The sequence below is a fragment of the Ailuropoda melanoleuca genome, chromosome 15 (assembly GCF_002007445.2).
Source record: "Ailuropoda melanoleuca isolate Jingjing chromosome 15, ASM200744v2, whole genome shotgun sequence".
In the NCBI taxonomy this organism is placed as follows: domain Eukaryota; kingdom Metazoa; phylum Chordata; class Mammalia; order Carnivora; family Ursidae; genus Ailuropoda; species Ailuropoda melanoleuca.
The window spans coordinates 16,110,528-16,127,342 of record NC_048232.1 but is presented as its reverse complement, the minus strand read 5'-3'; the positions used below and the strand labels follow the sequence as shown (position 1 = coordinate 16,127,342).

Below are 16,815 nucleotides of genomic sequence, written 5' to 3'. Positions count from 1 at the left end.
TTTGCAAGAATACTGCTTTCTGGTTTCCTCTTCCTAGGACACTTCTGCCTATCCTTTCAATAGTTAACACCTGCTTTTTTCTTAAGCTTTCAATTAATCACAATGAAAACAACCCCAATGACAAAATAGCAGCTTATACCTACTGAACAACAGGCTTGGGTCTGTCACTGTGCTTCTTATACGCACCAACCCCTTCAATCCTTACACCCACCATGAAGCTGGGTACAATTATTATGCCCATCTTATAAATGAGAAAATAAGCCATGCATCGAAACCCAGCCTTTTAACCACCATGTCCGTTATCCATTGGCAAAAGATAATTTGATGATATTCTTCAGTCACTAAAGTCCTATTTAGGACACGGAAGCAATCTTTTCACACATGACATCTCCATGTAACCTAAAAGAACAAACGTAGCTCTCCAAGTACAGACTGCAGATTGTGGAACAGAGAATAGACCTAAGTACATCTACTCACAGCAACCAGTCAAAAATAGAACCAAAGCTCTTGTTTGATCAGTCAAGCTATATGTATTGCCCTTTAGAACCCAGCACAGGAACCATACGAATATGGGTTACTGGTTATTTTCATCCTTGACCTGAAAGTTTCTGTCTGTGGCTTTTCTAGTCCTCTTGAAAGTTTGACTTTACCAAAGAATTGAAATATAGATAGATCACCTAGACTAGAAACAACCTAAGTGATGATATGTAGTGAGTGAGGCAGGAAGAAAATAGCCTCTGGTTTTTGCTAGATATCAGCAAATAAAGTTGCCTTACCTTGCCTTTCATTACAACACAGTCTTCTTGCCTGTTGTTTTCATGGCTTGGTTCCCCACGAAGCCATTTAGTAAATGTAACAGGGGTCCCATCACTCCACTCAAAATACATTTGAATCTTGATATCATTTAAGCCGATCCATAACTCATCATTTGGCTCTAAACAGGAAGAAAAACACAAAAGTAATGTACATATGTTTTCTTTCCAAAAATCAGGAGGTTATCAGGAAAGGAAGGCCCCCTGCTTTATTAACAAAAGTTCTACTCCCTTAATATTATAATGGATAAAAGACCATCCTCTTGAGTGTTAATCTGAGATGTCAATTACATTTTATGCTGTCAATATTAGTTTAATTGCACAATGTATTCTTTACACTGTGAAGGCAACCTTATTCTTTAATTGTGGGAGTATCATATATCTCCTGGCAGTTGCTGAAATGAGCCTGAAGTTGCTCCATCATTACCCCCTCTCTTGTGAAGCTACTTTTTTGTTATAAGTAACCTTCCATAACAGCTCCACTCACAGTGTTGGAAATATGATAGCTTACTTATATATTAATCTATTTAACTATTACTCAATCTCATGAACGTTTTAAAGTACTATTAAAAACCACCTCTATTTTATTACTATGTCCTTATGAAGAACATTCTAGGTGTTTCTGTTAAACTTCAATATCTGTAATAGGAGTGAGAAGATACATAAGCTGAGGTGTTGAGCTGTCTCTCCTGACATTTGGGACTTATTTACTAGTATATAAACATAAATGAATCTGTAATCATTTTCACCATGATATACCAGAAAAACTCAAATAACAAATAAAGGTTAAAACAAAAATAACCAGGTACATATATAAAATGTGATCATTTTGTTTTATTCTACGAGGAACATTATTGGCTTTACCTGTAGTTAGAATTCTAAAAATTCTAAATATAACTAAAATGGGACAAAATTTAAGACCTAAGTTTTCATGGCTAGAAACATATATATTTGCAAATTCAAAAAATGAAATACACACTTCAATATCCATTTAATTTGTACTACTGGAAATTTCATCATGAATGCTTGATTTATGTTCTTCAAATGGTAAAAATAAAATTGTCACAGGATTATAAAGATGATGTTGCAGTAGAAAATAATAAAAATGCCACACTATGGAGGAATTTCCCTAAATGGTTTCATCTCTTCCTCCTAAAAGTTGTCACTCAACTTTGCTTTTGGAGAAGTCCCTGACTGGCCCATTGCCAGCCCCAACAGATGTTTCCAGTGCCATGGAGCATGAATGACATTGTCAGGATGATCCCCTTTTCCTTTCACTTAATTGGCAAATCATGATCTTTGGGGCAGCAAATATAGGCTTAAAAATGACCTCATGTGCCCTTCCAGGATTTAGGTTCAAGACTAATAAAAACCTAAACTCTCAAGTCCCACAGTTAAAATAAAGTATTAAGAGTTCCCTATAAACATTTTTTCTCACCAAATTGTGCACCTCCCTCTAGTTTTTCTAATTCCTAAGCACAGTCAAGACTCTATTAAACTATATAATACATGAGTGTAAAAAGTTGTTGGACCAATTGTTATGATTCGGTTCGGGAAGCTGTCTTAGTTGATGTAGTCATAACTTACCCATGCGAGTCCCGATTTCTCCACTGTACGTCCACAATTAACATAAAAGGTATTATCTCAACTACCTAAAAAGTTTTTCTAGGCTTTTGATTTAGAAACAATAATTTTCTTAACTTTATTTACCTTTATCAATACTATTTTTACTGTTTTAAATAAATAAACCTTATCAATTAAAAAGAAAGGGAGGATTTCCCTAGTGAAAATTTATTAATTCCTAAGCTGAATTTTAAAGCAAGCTTTGCCAGAGGTGGTTCAAGATGGCTGACAGGCAGACCCTGAACTAACTTCCTCCCACGGATACAACAAATCTATAGCTACATATGGAACAATTCCCCCTGAAAGGCACCTGAGAACTAGCTGAATGACAACTCTACAACAAAGGATAAAAAGGCCATGTTGAGATGGGTAGCAGAACCAGAGACCCAGTCTTGCTAAAAACCCCACCAGGGTGTAGTGACCCACCATCAGGAGGGGTCTCACAGATATGGAACTCCTTCCCAGAGAGCAAGGGGTTTGTGTCTTACATCAGGCACCCCAACTATCCGGATGTGTACTACAGATGAGCCCCCAAAACATCTAGTTTTGAAACTAGATGGGGCTTAAATCCAAGAGAACCAAAGGGCTGTAGGGAATAGAGATTCTACTCTCAAAGATCTCATGTGCAGACTCACTCACCCTACGGCCCAAGGCAAAAGCAGCAGGTTTTTTGGAAAGACTCTAGACCATATGCAAAGGAGATTCATTTGCTAACCCTAAAAATTCTGCCAGAGGGGCAAAAACCTGTTGGAACCCTCTCCAGAGAAAACTGTGAAAAGGCACCATTTTTGCATTCTTCCTCTACTTTGCTAGTGTGGGCACGAGCGAGCGCTATTTTTGCACCATCACTCTAACCAGCTAGTGCCTACCCCACCACACTGATGCTGGAGCCCTGCCAGAGGCAGGTGGGGGGCCCCCACTCCCCCTCTGCCCCTCCCCCAACTCACATTTGCTCTCTCTCTAAAATAAATAAATAAATAAAAATAAATCATATTATCATCTCAATAGAGGCAGAAAAAGCAATTGACAAAATCAATATCCATTTATGATAAAATCTCTCAGTCACTTGGGAATAGACAGAATGTACCTTAACATAATAAAGGCTATATATGGTGAACCCAAAACTAACATACTCAAAAAGCTGAAAGCTTTTCCCTTAAGAACAGGAAAAAGGCAAAGATGACCACTTTTGCCACTTTTACTCAACATAATACTGGAAGTCCTAGCCAGAGCTTAGGCAGGAATAAGAAATAAAAGGCACCTAAGTTAGAAAGGAAGAAATAAAACTATGACTATTTGCAGATGACATGATTTTATAGACAACCGTAAAGACTTCACCAAAAAAACCTGTTGAAACTACTAAACAAATTCAATCAAGTTGCAGGATACAAAATCAATATATAAAACTCTGTTGCCCTTTTATACACTAACAATGAACTATAAGAAAAAGAAATTAAGAAAACAATCCCACTTTCAATTGCATCAAAAAGAATAAAATACCTAGGAATAATTTGACCAAGAAGGTAAAAGACCTGAGACCTGCTCACTGAGAATTATAAGACTTGATGAAAGAAATTGAAAGCAACACAAATAAAGAGAAAGAGAGTCCATGCTCAAGGATTGGAGAATTGATATTATAAAAGTGTCCCTGTTACAGAAAGCAATATACAGATTCAATGTAATCCCTATCAAAATATCAGTGGCATTTTTCACAGAAATAGAACAAACCTAAAATTTGTATGGAACCACAAAAAATGCCAAATAGCCAAAACGGTCTTGAGAAAGAACAAAACCGAAGGTATCAAACTATATTACAAAGCCAAAGTAATCAAAATAGCATGGTATTGGCATAAAAGCAGACCCAGATAAATGGAACAGAATAGAGAGCCCAGAAATAAACCCATACATATATGGTCAATTAATTTACAACCAAGAAGGTAAGAATATTCTGTGAGGAAAGGATAGTCTCTTCAGTAAATGGTGTTAGGAAAACTGGAAGCCACTTACAGAAGAATGAAACAGAACTACTATCTTACACCATACACGTAAATTAATTAAAAATAAAGACTTAAATATAAGTCCAGAAAACATAAAACTCTGAGAAGAAATAATAAGCAGTAAGCTCCTTGACATTGCTCTTGGCAGTATTTTTTTGGATCTGACTCCAAAGGCAATGGCAACTAAAGCAAAAATAAGAGAATGGGGCTGTAGCAAACTAAAAAGCTTCTGCATAGCAAAGGAAAACATCAACAAAATGAAAAGGTAACTTCCTGAATAGAAGAAGAGATTTGCAAACCATATATTCATTATGGGTTCATATCTAAACTATATAAAGAATTCATACAGTTTAGTAACAAAAAAACCCAATCTGATTTAAGAATAGGCAGAGGATCTGAATAGACATTTTTCCAGAGAGTACATCCAAATGGCCAAAAGACACATGAAAAGATGCTCAAAACCACCAGTCATCAGGGAAATGCAAATCAGAACCATAATGAGACCTTACCTAACACCAGTCAAACTGATTATCAAAAGGACAAGAAATAAGAAGTGTTGGCAGGAACGTGGAGAAAAGGGAACCCTCTTGTGCTGTCGGTAAGAGTATAAACTGGTGTAGCCACCATGGAAAACAGTACGGAGTTTCCTTAACAAATTAAAAATAGGATTACCATATAATACAGCAACTCCACTTCTGGGTATTTATCCAAAGAAAACAAACACTAACTCAAAAAGACGTATGCCCCCCACCAATGTTCATTGCAGCATTATCTACAATAGCCAAGATATAGAAACAGTGGATGGACGAGGTTCTCTTCAACAAATGAAGAAGATAAGGCATATATATGTTCCATTGTGTACACACACACACACACACACACACACACACACACGGGTTATTATAAAGCCATAAAAAAGTATAAAATCTTTCTATTTGCAAGGACATGGATCAACCTTGAAGGCATTATGCTAAGTGAAATAAATCAGACAGAGAGAGACAATTACCATTTGATCTCACTTATATGTGAAATCGATAAAGCAAAACAAATGAACAAATAAAACTCTTAGATACAGAGAATAGATGTGTGGTTGCCAGAAGTAAAGGAGAGAGAGGGTGTTGGGGAGAGATGGGTGAGGGGATTAAGAGGTACAAACTTCAGGAGCACCTGAGTGGCTCAGTCAGTTAAGTGTCAGGTCACAATCTCAGGGTCCCGGGACCGAGCCCTGAGTCGGGCTCCCCACTCAGCAGGGAGTCCGCTTGCCCCTTTCCCTCCCGCCACTTGTTCTCTCTCTCCCTCTCAAATAAATATATGAAATCTTGTTTAAAAAAAGAGGTAAAAACTTCCAGTTATAAAATTAAAAAGTCATGGAGCTGTAATGCACAGCGTGGTGACCATAGTCAATATTGGTAACTAGGTTTATCGTGGTGAAGATTTTGCAATTGTGAAATCATTATGTTATACACCTGGAACTAATAAAATGTGTGTCAATTATATTTCAATAAAAAATAAATAAATAAAAGCAAACTTCATCAGCCAACTTCCCTAGGTAGCTATAGCAATAAACATACAAGCTTCTCTTATACTATATCATGTTACATAAAGTCGAGAAAAATTTGCACTTTGGGTCTATGGCATCTTAACTCATCTGTTTTCCAGTGATTCCTCTGCAAACTTTATTACCTGCTATAAGTATCATGACTTGTATGCCATGATATTATTCAGACATACCAGTCCTGCTTACATTATCATCGTCTAGTCTGAACCCTCCAGAATGGACAGATAGAAAGTATCAAGAAATTGTTTACAGGCTGCCGCAGGCTATTATCAGGGCCTGTTAAATGGAGTGAAGTACACAGAGTAGAAAGAATTCCATTTGGCACAGGTGCTAGAAGTACTGGTGTTTTGGGGTCTTTGCAATCGCTTTCTGTGCCTACACTACTAATTCCTGTCTATTTATCAACTTTTTCTTCTCCCCTCCCCCTGACTTCTATCAGTTTTCAGGCAATAAGTGTCAGGAAGCAGTCCACCACCATCCATTTCCTCTTGTTTTGCTGGGTGGAAATGAACAGCTGTAGCTAGTCAGCAGGCTCGGCGGGGGGGGGGGGGGGGGGGGGGAGCAAAAAATGATCTTCACTTAACCAGCAGGTACCCCTGAGTGCCAGGTAGCATTCCATTCCTCCTCACCTGCCTCCTCTTCGGGAGAAGGGTTCCTAGGTCATTTTCCCTGGTTTTGTTTTTTTTTGTTGTTGTTGTTGTTTGATAAAACCAATTTTTGAAAACTTTACAATATTTTGTTTGGTACCTTTTCTATATAATCTTTAAATTACATACCTAAAATTGAGGCATACCTTTCTTTAAAGGTTTGAGGCCAACACCTAACCACCCCAATAAAAATATCCTGTTTCTTTCACTGCTCAACACCAGAGCAGTGCTAGCTAAGTTAATAAAGAAAATAAAATCCAGAGTATGAGATGGTTCGTTTAGAGATGTTTCTGGTGAGAGAAAATATGGCATTTAAAAAGGAAAATACATACACGCCAGTGCTTCCAAGAAATGAAATATTACTGACAAACTTCAGGTAGACTGCTCTGAATGCAGATTATATTGAGAAAAGTAATATTTTTTAAAATGTCAATTGACTACGTATTAAAAGAAAAATCAAATTATCTCTTTGAAAAAAATTCTTTACATTTCAGGGTGTCTGGCTGGGTCAGTCGGTTCAGTGTTTGACTCTTGATTTCAGCTCAGGTCATGATCCCACGGTCCTGGGATCAAGCCCTGAGTTGGGCTCCATGCTCAGCGCAGAATCTGTTTGGGATTCTCTCTCTCCCTCTGCCCCTCCCCCACTCGTGCTCTCTCTCCATCTCTCTCTAAAATAAATAAATAAAATCTTTAAGAAACTCTTTAAATTGCTAAACAATTTTAACTTTTTATGCATGATTAATATTTACTGTATGTATTAAATAATCTCATTATTAATTTTAAATTATTAAATTAAATTTAACATTTATGATTAAATGGGTGGAGAGTGAGGGAGGTAAGCATATGACTGCTGTAAGGTTTCTCACCATATCCCAGTTGGGAGATGATAAAGTCAAATTCCTCAATGCTGTGGATACTGGCTAGATCACCACCTTCCTTCCGACATGCAGTCAAGGCATCTCTTTGGATTTTCTTCTCCTCTCTGTGAATCTTGTAGCAGTGACCTGCGTACGGCCACCACTGACTTGGACAGTTAGTAGGTACATCACTTTCTAGAGAAAAAAAGAGTTTGGAAAACATTTAACAGGGAAGTTTTTTAAAAAAAATGATAACAATTTTCTATCATTCGGTATACAAAACAATTCATAGTTATAAGCATTTCAAGGTAATATTTATTTTTCCTTTTTGGCTTACATAGTCACAAAAGATAAACTGGGTGGGGACAGAAGGGCCACCAAGGAACCACAGAAACCACAGGAGCGTGAGCTGGCCACCTGTGGCTCTGGATTGACCCACTACCTCCGGTTTGCTCCCGCAAGACGGCGTATGATACTGCGGTGACCACAGGGATTTAGTCAGACGTCTTTCAGGCAAAACCTGAATTTGCCACAAGTTGTGTTATCTTGGGCAAGTCACATCGCATAAACCAAAATATGCATATATTAAAAAACATTTCAATAATATTGATAACAATACTAATTGGAAGTTATCCATCCTCACTCCATTCTTCTGAACTAGAAAACATTTAAGATAATGTTACTTTAAATTATAAATACACAATTATTATGTAAGTCAATGAGTAATAGTGGCCAACATCCTAATTATTGCTACTAAGGGTTATGGTCAAATTTCATAAATCTTGATTTCGTATTGCAAAAATGAACTGTAATAGTCACGAGCTGGGGAAAGGGAAGGGAAAGATGTTGGAAGGCAGAAACTCACGTTATTTATCCTTGGATGCCCTAGGACTGGCACGCGGCCCCGCACGTGGCAGGTGTAATGAATGTTGGTCGAGAAAATATATTTGATATGCTGCAGCTTATCATTGCCATTTACAGATACTCTTTCAAACTGCAATTTAGCAGTGTACCTTGCTTAAAGACGGATTGTATTACCAAATGAATGTTAATTTACACCTTTGTTGGGTAGTGACTGTTCTCAAACGTGCTGCCTTAGCAAATGGTCAATACAGTAAATGCCTGTTACTCGTTTAATGAATCCGTTAAAGCCCTTTCTCCTTACACACCAGGACTGTCTGCCCACATCTTTGAGTCCAGGATTCGGTTTACGGTAGTCATGTAAGTAAACAGTCACCCATGATGACCAAACACTGTATTACTATCACAGAAAAAAATGCACATACTTAAAAAATTCTAGCCCCTCAATACGACTTAGATATTCGACAAGTTGGTTTAGCTCTAGAGCCCTCTGGTGGGATGTTTTGATTTTGCTACCTAGGAAGCTGAAAATAATGTCAGCAAATGCTGAGGCCTTCAAAAACCGAACAGGTGACCTTTAAAACTATCTTAAAACGCGAAGTCCGCCAGTGAAAAGGAGTTCCATGGGGCAGCCAGAAAAGGTCACTTGTTCCTCAAGAGCGACACTGTCTAACAGAGATACGGTGTAAGCCACGAATGAGAGTTGCATACAGAGTTTTTAATTTGCTAGTAGCCATGACAAAGGTAAAAAGAAACAGGTAAATTTAATTTAAATAATTTGCTTTATTTAACCCAGTATATCCCAAATATTATCATTTCAACATGTAATCAATAAAAAAGAAATCATGAGATATTTTCCTTTTGTGCATGGGAAGTCTTGGAAATGCCGCATGCATTTTACACACTTAGAGCACATCTCACGTCAAACTAGCACCACTTCCTGCTCTCAGTGGCCACTTGTGGTTACATGGCTACTGAACTGGACAGTGTGGTTCTAGAGACCCAGGAATTACGACGAACAAGGTAGCATTGCAGGGTACAAGGTAGAACTCTTGCCCCAGGGGGTCACCAATCATGTGTGCTGCATAATTTTAACTCTCCTAGGCTTTTCCAAGTTCTAGATTATCTGAGTTTATAGATAAGACAGAATGATTCATCCAGGAAATACAGAGAAATTCAAAACCCCATGTCAAATGAAGGTTAGGAAGTGAAACAATGTGAGGCATAGTAGAGAAATTAGACTAACTTATGGAATGCTTGACAGTTTGAACAAATTTTCACAGGAAAAACAGGTATTAATATTTCCCTTTACAGATGAGGAACCCAAAACGGGGGGTTAAGTAACAAAGCCAAGTTCCAATTCTGCTTCCTATACCAGGGAAGCAACAAAACAACCATTCTCCTCTTCCCCTAAGTGGCAATTCCAAATCTTCTGAAGGAGAATTGTATGAGCTTTTCCACGGAGAAAGAATTATACTACTCCCCTATGGGAGGAATAGAGGAGATGAAGTACAAAATGATGGAAGTCTCCTGGACACATGCTTGCAGTCATAATGGTGCCTCTGTAAATATCATCGAACCCAAGAACCAGGACACTCATCTGTACCCACTGGAGATCCTGACCGTATCTGTCTCTATTAAAATTGCAAATACACCTACTCCTTGTTCTGGCAACTCCACTCCTAGGAATAATCATGTGCATGAAATGACATGTGTATAAAGTTATTCACGGTAGGATTGTTTGTAATACTGAAAAATCAGAAGTAAATTGAAGGTCCATTAACAGGCGGCTGGTCAAAAAGTATACATGGCCTCTCACTGTAATGGCTATCGTGCAGCCATAAAAATAAACCAAGAGGCTATTTATGTACCATAGAAAGATGTCCAAAATTTTTTATCTGGAAAAAGTGAAGAACATACGCATTGCATGCTGCCATTGGTAGAAAACAGACAGAAATGATCATAAACGTATCTGTTTATGTATTTATAGAATAACCAGATAAGGATAAACACCTAGAAACAGTTACTTATCAGGGAGTACAACTGGGTATTAGAAGGTAAGAGGTAGAAGGAAAATACTATTTTTTCTATCATTTTGTACCTTTTAATTTTCCAGCCATGTCAATTATATTTTAAAGTCAATTTTATTGACTTCAAAAGTCAAGGAGAAAAGTCAAGAATGCCACACTGTCAGATTTCTCAAGCAGAACACACACATACATACATATTCCCTTTAGAGTATTGAGTATCTCCAAAAACAGCTGATAGTGAAAAAAATGAAGGTTGTTTGCTTTTTGTCAATTTGAAAAAAGGGTGCATTCTTATGTTAGTAACTTAATTCTTTTATAAAATTATAAGAGAGAGCACAACTGAATTCTTTCCCCAGAGTCTAACCTATATATAAAATTCAGTTAGTACTTTTTGGATGTTTTATCCATTTCTGTGTAGACTTCCATTGACAACGCTAAACTTACGGCCCTAGAGCGCAGATGCATCCTTAAATAGCAAGAATATAATAAAACATCCTCTGCAGATATTTATTCCCTAGCTTGGATTCCAGTTTTGTCACGTGTGCAAGTTTTATATATCCTCTGAATATTCTCTTCCTCATCAAGAGTGTGTGAATAATAATGCCTTACTCATAGGGCTGCTATGGGGATTGAATTCTTATTTACGTGCTTTCAAAGGCTTTGTACATGCCTGAACACCACAGCACACTCAGGAAATGTGAGTGACCATTACTAGTAACCAACAAAAAGAAATTCCATAGGAATAAGCTTCCTCCATAAATTATCAACAAAACCTGTCATTTCACACAGTTATGCGAGGCTATAATTTTCGTCTTTCAATTATAATATCTTCTACACTTCACATCAAATAGGTCACTTACCAGAGGGAATCACAAAGGAATTCAAAGTTGTGTTGCCCTTTTTACAAATATAGCCTAGTCTCTGAACACATTCCAGATTTTCCCATTTAGCATTTTTCCCAGGATTTAGTGACACACAGCTTTTTCCAGGTTCTGTTGACGGACTTCCTTTGGGGAAAAAGAAAAATCAAAGTGGGATTATTGTAGGTATTACAAGCAGATAGCCCCCACAACCTCAGGGCTTCATCCTTGGGATTTAACGGATCTCATTCTGTCTCTGGCTTCACATTTACGAATAAATCTTTACTGACTGCAGAGCAAAAGTTACGTTGAGTATCTATTTCTTTTCTTGTCCTTAGATCATTCCAATGTCTAAAATGTTGATTATACAAGTTTACTTCTTTGAAATAACTTTTTTCACAATATCAATAATAAAGCTAGACCGTATCATCTTGAACAGTCTTCACACTGGGTTTTGTTATGTATAACAAAATGCACAACACATGATGTTCCAGAACAGCCATATTAAACACTGTAAATACCTATCAAAAAGCTAAGTAAGGCTAACTGTGAGGAGCAAACTAGAGAATTTCTGAACACAAGGAAACTTTCTCCAACTAGAGAGAGGAAATGGAAAAGGAAGACAGGAAAGAGGAGAAAGACAAGGGAAGGGGAGCTTGAGAAGCAGCATGACACGGGAAACGCTGATAAAGTACACCCCAAACTCAGACTCTTCCTCAAGACTTTCGACCCAGTGTACTGAAGATTTTTAACCGCTAACCCTTCATCTCATATCTTACTGAAAATTGATTTAAAAAAAAAAAACAGATAAAGTCAACTCTGGGAATACAAAATGCAATGGATACATGCAGTGATACCTGCATCTCTCATGCTTTTTTGTTAGCTAACACAGGATTTTAAAACCAGTGTTCTGAAAACTAGCTCGATCTCTCCCCTGAAGACAGGGTGGTGAGCCACATTTTGTTAACAACTCTGTTCTGTGACCTCTGACATGTATATAACCTGGAGCTCACTTTGCCTTCCTGCTAGATGGTAATCACGTCACCTGCTCCATCAAGCTTTTGTCAACATTTTTTGAAAGTTGTGGAAGAATACACAAAGAAAAACATTGTCAGTGGTAAGGACTTTAATATATCAGTTAGTTGTCTTTAAATGGCTACAGTAGTTACATATTTGAATTCACAATTCTACAGCATTTGTGTAAATTATCCTGACCTCAAATGTGAATGTATTTTAATAGATGCTTTACTTGGTAAGTACTCAATTGAATACTTAATCAAATATTTCATGCAATAACAGCTTCTAATATTCCACAAGTTTTCTGATTTTAGTTTGAAGAAACTCTCATATTATTTCAGAAGGTGATTTAACTTTACACCTCTTACTTCTCAGGAGTAACCTTTCTTTTCCTTTCTCATCAATATTCCAATTTCACACCTCACTTTCACTGAAGTTAACCCACCAATTTTCTCACTGAACTCTTGGAATGCAAGAGGTTCACATTACAATAATTACTCCAAAATTGCAGAATAAATAAAGTGACTTGTCAAACGTGCAATAATTAAGCGGCAAAGAATAAACTCTAGTTCCTTTAAAAAATGATCATTATTATCTAATGATCTGAATGAGCCCAACTGGCATTCTCCAATTTAATTTGACTGAGTGAGTAAGCAGACAAATTAAATCCTCACCCATGAGAAGGACATCTTATAGTCCCTTGAAGTAATGTTTAGCTCCCATATTATAGAGGAAAGCAGAGCTGACTCTAGTTGACAGCCCTGTAACTATGCACTGAAGGAATGCATTGGAAGTGGAATTTCATAGTAAAAGCATGTCAATTTAAACCAAAATATATCCCCTAAAATTTCCCTTTTGTGTTTTAGCGTCTACTCTGAACATTCTTTCCCTTTCTTTCTTTTTCTCTTCTTCCTTCCTTCCTTTCTTTTCAAAGTTTTCATTTTCTTTAAATACCATAAATCAGGAACATAGAAGAGAGTTTAATTTCCTAAGCCAAGTGCAAAGCCATTCAGTGGCTTTTAAGAAAGAAGTCGGAGCATATGAAAAAACACTACATCCGTATTTTCTCACAGCAGAACTAGTAAATGAAAATGTGACCCATCCTTTTCCACACCGTGCAGACATTAGTAGTCATTAATTATTGTACTCTTTGCTAATAAACCAACATTAGTACAGGGTGGGGTTGGAAGTGGGGGTGAGGAGTTCTGAATCACACTCAGTAGAACGCCTCAAGCAGCTACTAAACGTTGGCATTTGTGAATAAGGTAAAAGTTTTTTGTCATCATTGGTCCTTTTGTTTTCTCTGAATGACTGCTGTATATGTAAAACACATTTATTATTTAGTCTCCTTTATGTTCTGTTACCTATATGTTATAAAAATGTAGACATAATTAGTTCAGAACATTTTCTGTCATCCAAAAAATTAGAAAGCTGTTGAAGGCTTAATCATCAACCAATTGTATTTTTTTACAATTAAACCACAAATTGCCAACAAAAGTACTAATGAATTATTATGCTAGCATGGATTATCATCTGTGTCTGAAATATTATTTTAATCCAACTACATTAGATTAACAACAGGAGAAAATGATGCTAAGATCATTATAACAATGACAGAAATATCACAAATATCGCAGGGCTCAAGATAATGAGAAATTGTCCAGCCCCAAATAATTCATATTCATTTAAGTTCATAGTATGTGTGTGTGTGTAAATATAAATAAATACATATAAAATCTTTGACTATACTATATAGCATTTTATAGTGTATATATCTCATAAGTATACATTTTATATATAAGCACATTGTAAAATTCGATAATTTGATTTTGAATATAATAGCTAGCAAATCAAAGATACTCAGAGAATACATTAACGGAGTTCTGTATTGATTTGTGTGATAATCCTGCCAGATGAATCCCTAGCCCACGAAGTAGGTATAACCATATGGTTTTAGTATATGCAAATCCAGTTGGCAGATTTCAAAGCAACGTGAGAAATGGACTACATTTGGTAGTCTCCCAACTCTTTTCTTCGAGCTCTCCATGTGAGATGATGACGATCTCCATGGTATCCAGATAAATTAAATCTAGATGAATTATCCACAGACAAGCTGGACCCTACCTGGTAACCAGTTCAAATATCGGAATGGACTGCCACCACTCCACTGCCATCCACTGTTGAAACTGAGGCTGTTAAGTCCAATCCAGAGTCCTGAGGTCAAGGAACTGGTTAATCCTATGGAACAGAAGCAAAAACAAACAACAAGACTGATGTTTGGGAAAGACAATGGAATCAAATTCAGAATTAAATGCTCAGATCAAAATGTATTTGAGGAAAGTACTAAAAAAACCATGCCTAACATTTCTCCTTGGATTCTCTGGAGGTGAGTACACTACCACCTCCACTGGCAGATAAAGAAACAGAGGTGAGAGCCTAAGTAAGATTCTCAATAAGATCTAGTAAGAGTCTTGCTAAGCTTTTAACCCAGATACGACCAGGCTTCAACCCCAACGTCTTGAATACTCCTATTGGGTGGTATGAGTGTGCTTTTAATTTGGATAAGACTCTCTCATCAAATAATAACATTTTTACTTCATTGTAGAGTACAAAAAAGATTTTTTTTAAGATTTTATTTATTTATTTGAGAAAGAGAGAGAGCATGAGTGAGAAGGAGGAGAGGGAGAGGGACAAGAATACTCCATGCTGAGCACAGAACCTGATCTCACAACCCTGAGATCATGACCTAAGCCGAAATCGAGTCAGACGCTTAACCGACTGAGCCACCCAGCTGTACCTAGAGTACAAATAAGATGTATCATGAATGAAATACAAAGTTTTCCATCATAAAAACGTTAAATAAACATTTCCATCTATCATTCTCATAAATTATTACCTAACCTTACATTCCAGAACTTATTCTGAGAATTTTATTTCATGACATTTTTAAAAATCATTTTTTCTTTTCATTAATATTTTGCTTAAAGTCTAAGCAAATTTTTTTGGCTAATACAAACAACACTTTGTTTAGGCACTTCATAAATCATAATTACAACGTTTCAAACTCTGTGCAGTGGAAGGGATTAGGTGGGGCTGATGTATAATAAAAAACAAGTCACATGACCTCAGTCCTCTGGCGTCAAACACTCTCATTTGTTACCTACCTATACTTTAAAAAAAACCACAGATTCTCCGTTCTCTCTACATGGTTTTCAGTTGATTAAAAAGAGGACCACAGGGGAAGGGAGGGAAAACTGAATGGGAAGAAATCGGAGAGGGAGACAAACCATGAGAGACTCTGGGCTCTGGGAACCAAACTGAGGGTTACAGAAGGGAGGGGGTGGGAGGATGGGATAACCGGGTGACAGGCATTAAGGAGGGCACGTGTGGTGATGGGCACTGGGTGTTATACACAAATAATGAATTGTTGAACACTACAACAAAAACTAATGAGGTACTTACTATATGCTAGGTAATTGAACATAATTATAAAAAAAAAGAGGTCATAAAAAACAAAACTATCCCTTGTCTTTAATAAAATACCAAACTTAAGTTGGTATTCTTGTCAATAACGAGAATTACCACTTATTCTATTCAGAGCACTGTATGTGTTCATTTAATCCCCACAAACTATGATAGGGGTTTGTGACACCAAAACCCAGACTCGATAGTTCTCATGCCAACTGAGCTATGTCAAAGTCACTAATATTTTCCCCAATTTTCATTAGCTCATGTAAGCAGACATTCATGTTACCAATTCAAATGAATGGAGGTCACAGTGACTCAGAGCCAAATCATCAGATCTCACATTTATTGCACCCACTTCCATAAAAGTGCAGATGACGGTCTTAGAGATCATGTGACCTGAATGTTGCATTCAGTTTACTCAGCATCCGGCAGAGAGGCACTTGCAAAGGGCGGTCTAAAGATCCACTTGAAGATATTGATTAGGTTGATATTGACTAGGTAGGTTGAGGTTTAATAAACTGAACTGAATTCAATACCGGAACTATTTACTGAAAAGTAAAACCTGCTGTATGATTTCTTTAAATAAAGTAATAAAATAATAATGGGATGAAATTAAATACGAGCATGTAGAAATCAGTGAAAATTAATTCAGATTCACTCATTTTTATCCAATGTTCTAGAAAAAATGTTTGAGTTAGCACAGCTCTTACAGACAGGGACTTTATGTACCTTGGCAGGTATCTAGTCCCCAAACTCTCCATTTTGCAGAGGAAGAAACTAAAGACAGAGAGATTAAGAAACATGGGGAGAGGCAGAGAATAAGCAGATCAGGATTGGAACCCAGGGTTCAATGTCATTTCTCCACTGGATTCAACCCCTGTTTAAATTAATTTTGCCTGTGAGTTACTACTATAAAATCTTTTCTAGATAACTTTAAATGTTAGGGCACCTTTAAATAAACAACAATGAACTAGACAGCTATTTCTCATACATGTCATTGCTCTCCAAACAATAGCCCATGCCAGAACTCACTCCTAACACCTGTGAAGACTCAGCTTTTGGTTTTCCAAAGTTGGAATCTTACC

General features: G+C 37.0%; 1 protein-coding gene across 2 annotated transcripts in view; it reads right to left on the bottom strand.

The window, feature by feature from the left end:
* The window catches only part of MRC1 (mannose receptor C-type 1), a 92,684-nt gene that overhangs the window by 50,177 nt on the left and 25,692 nt on the right, over window positions 1-16,815 (bottom strand). For both annotated transcript variants that reach the window (XR_002142553.2, XM_002918637.4), the window contains exons 5-8: window positions 14,387-14,500; window positions 11,246-11,392; window positions 7,504-7,689; window positions 777-934 (exon numbers count right to left, since the gene is read on the bottom strand). Coding sequence is in view for 1 of the 2 variants with exons in the window: in XM_002918637.4 (XP_002918683.1) it covers window positions 777-934; window positions 7,504-7,689; window positions 11,246-11,392; window positions 14,387-14,500 (605 nt within the window). In the remaining variant the exon portion in view is untranslated. The remainder of the gene's footprint in view (window positions 1-776; window positions 935-7,503; window positions 7,690-11,245; window positions 11,393-14,386; window positions 14,501-16,815) is intronic.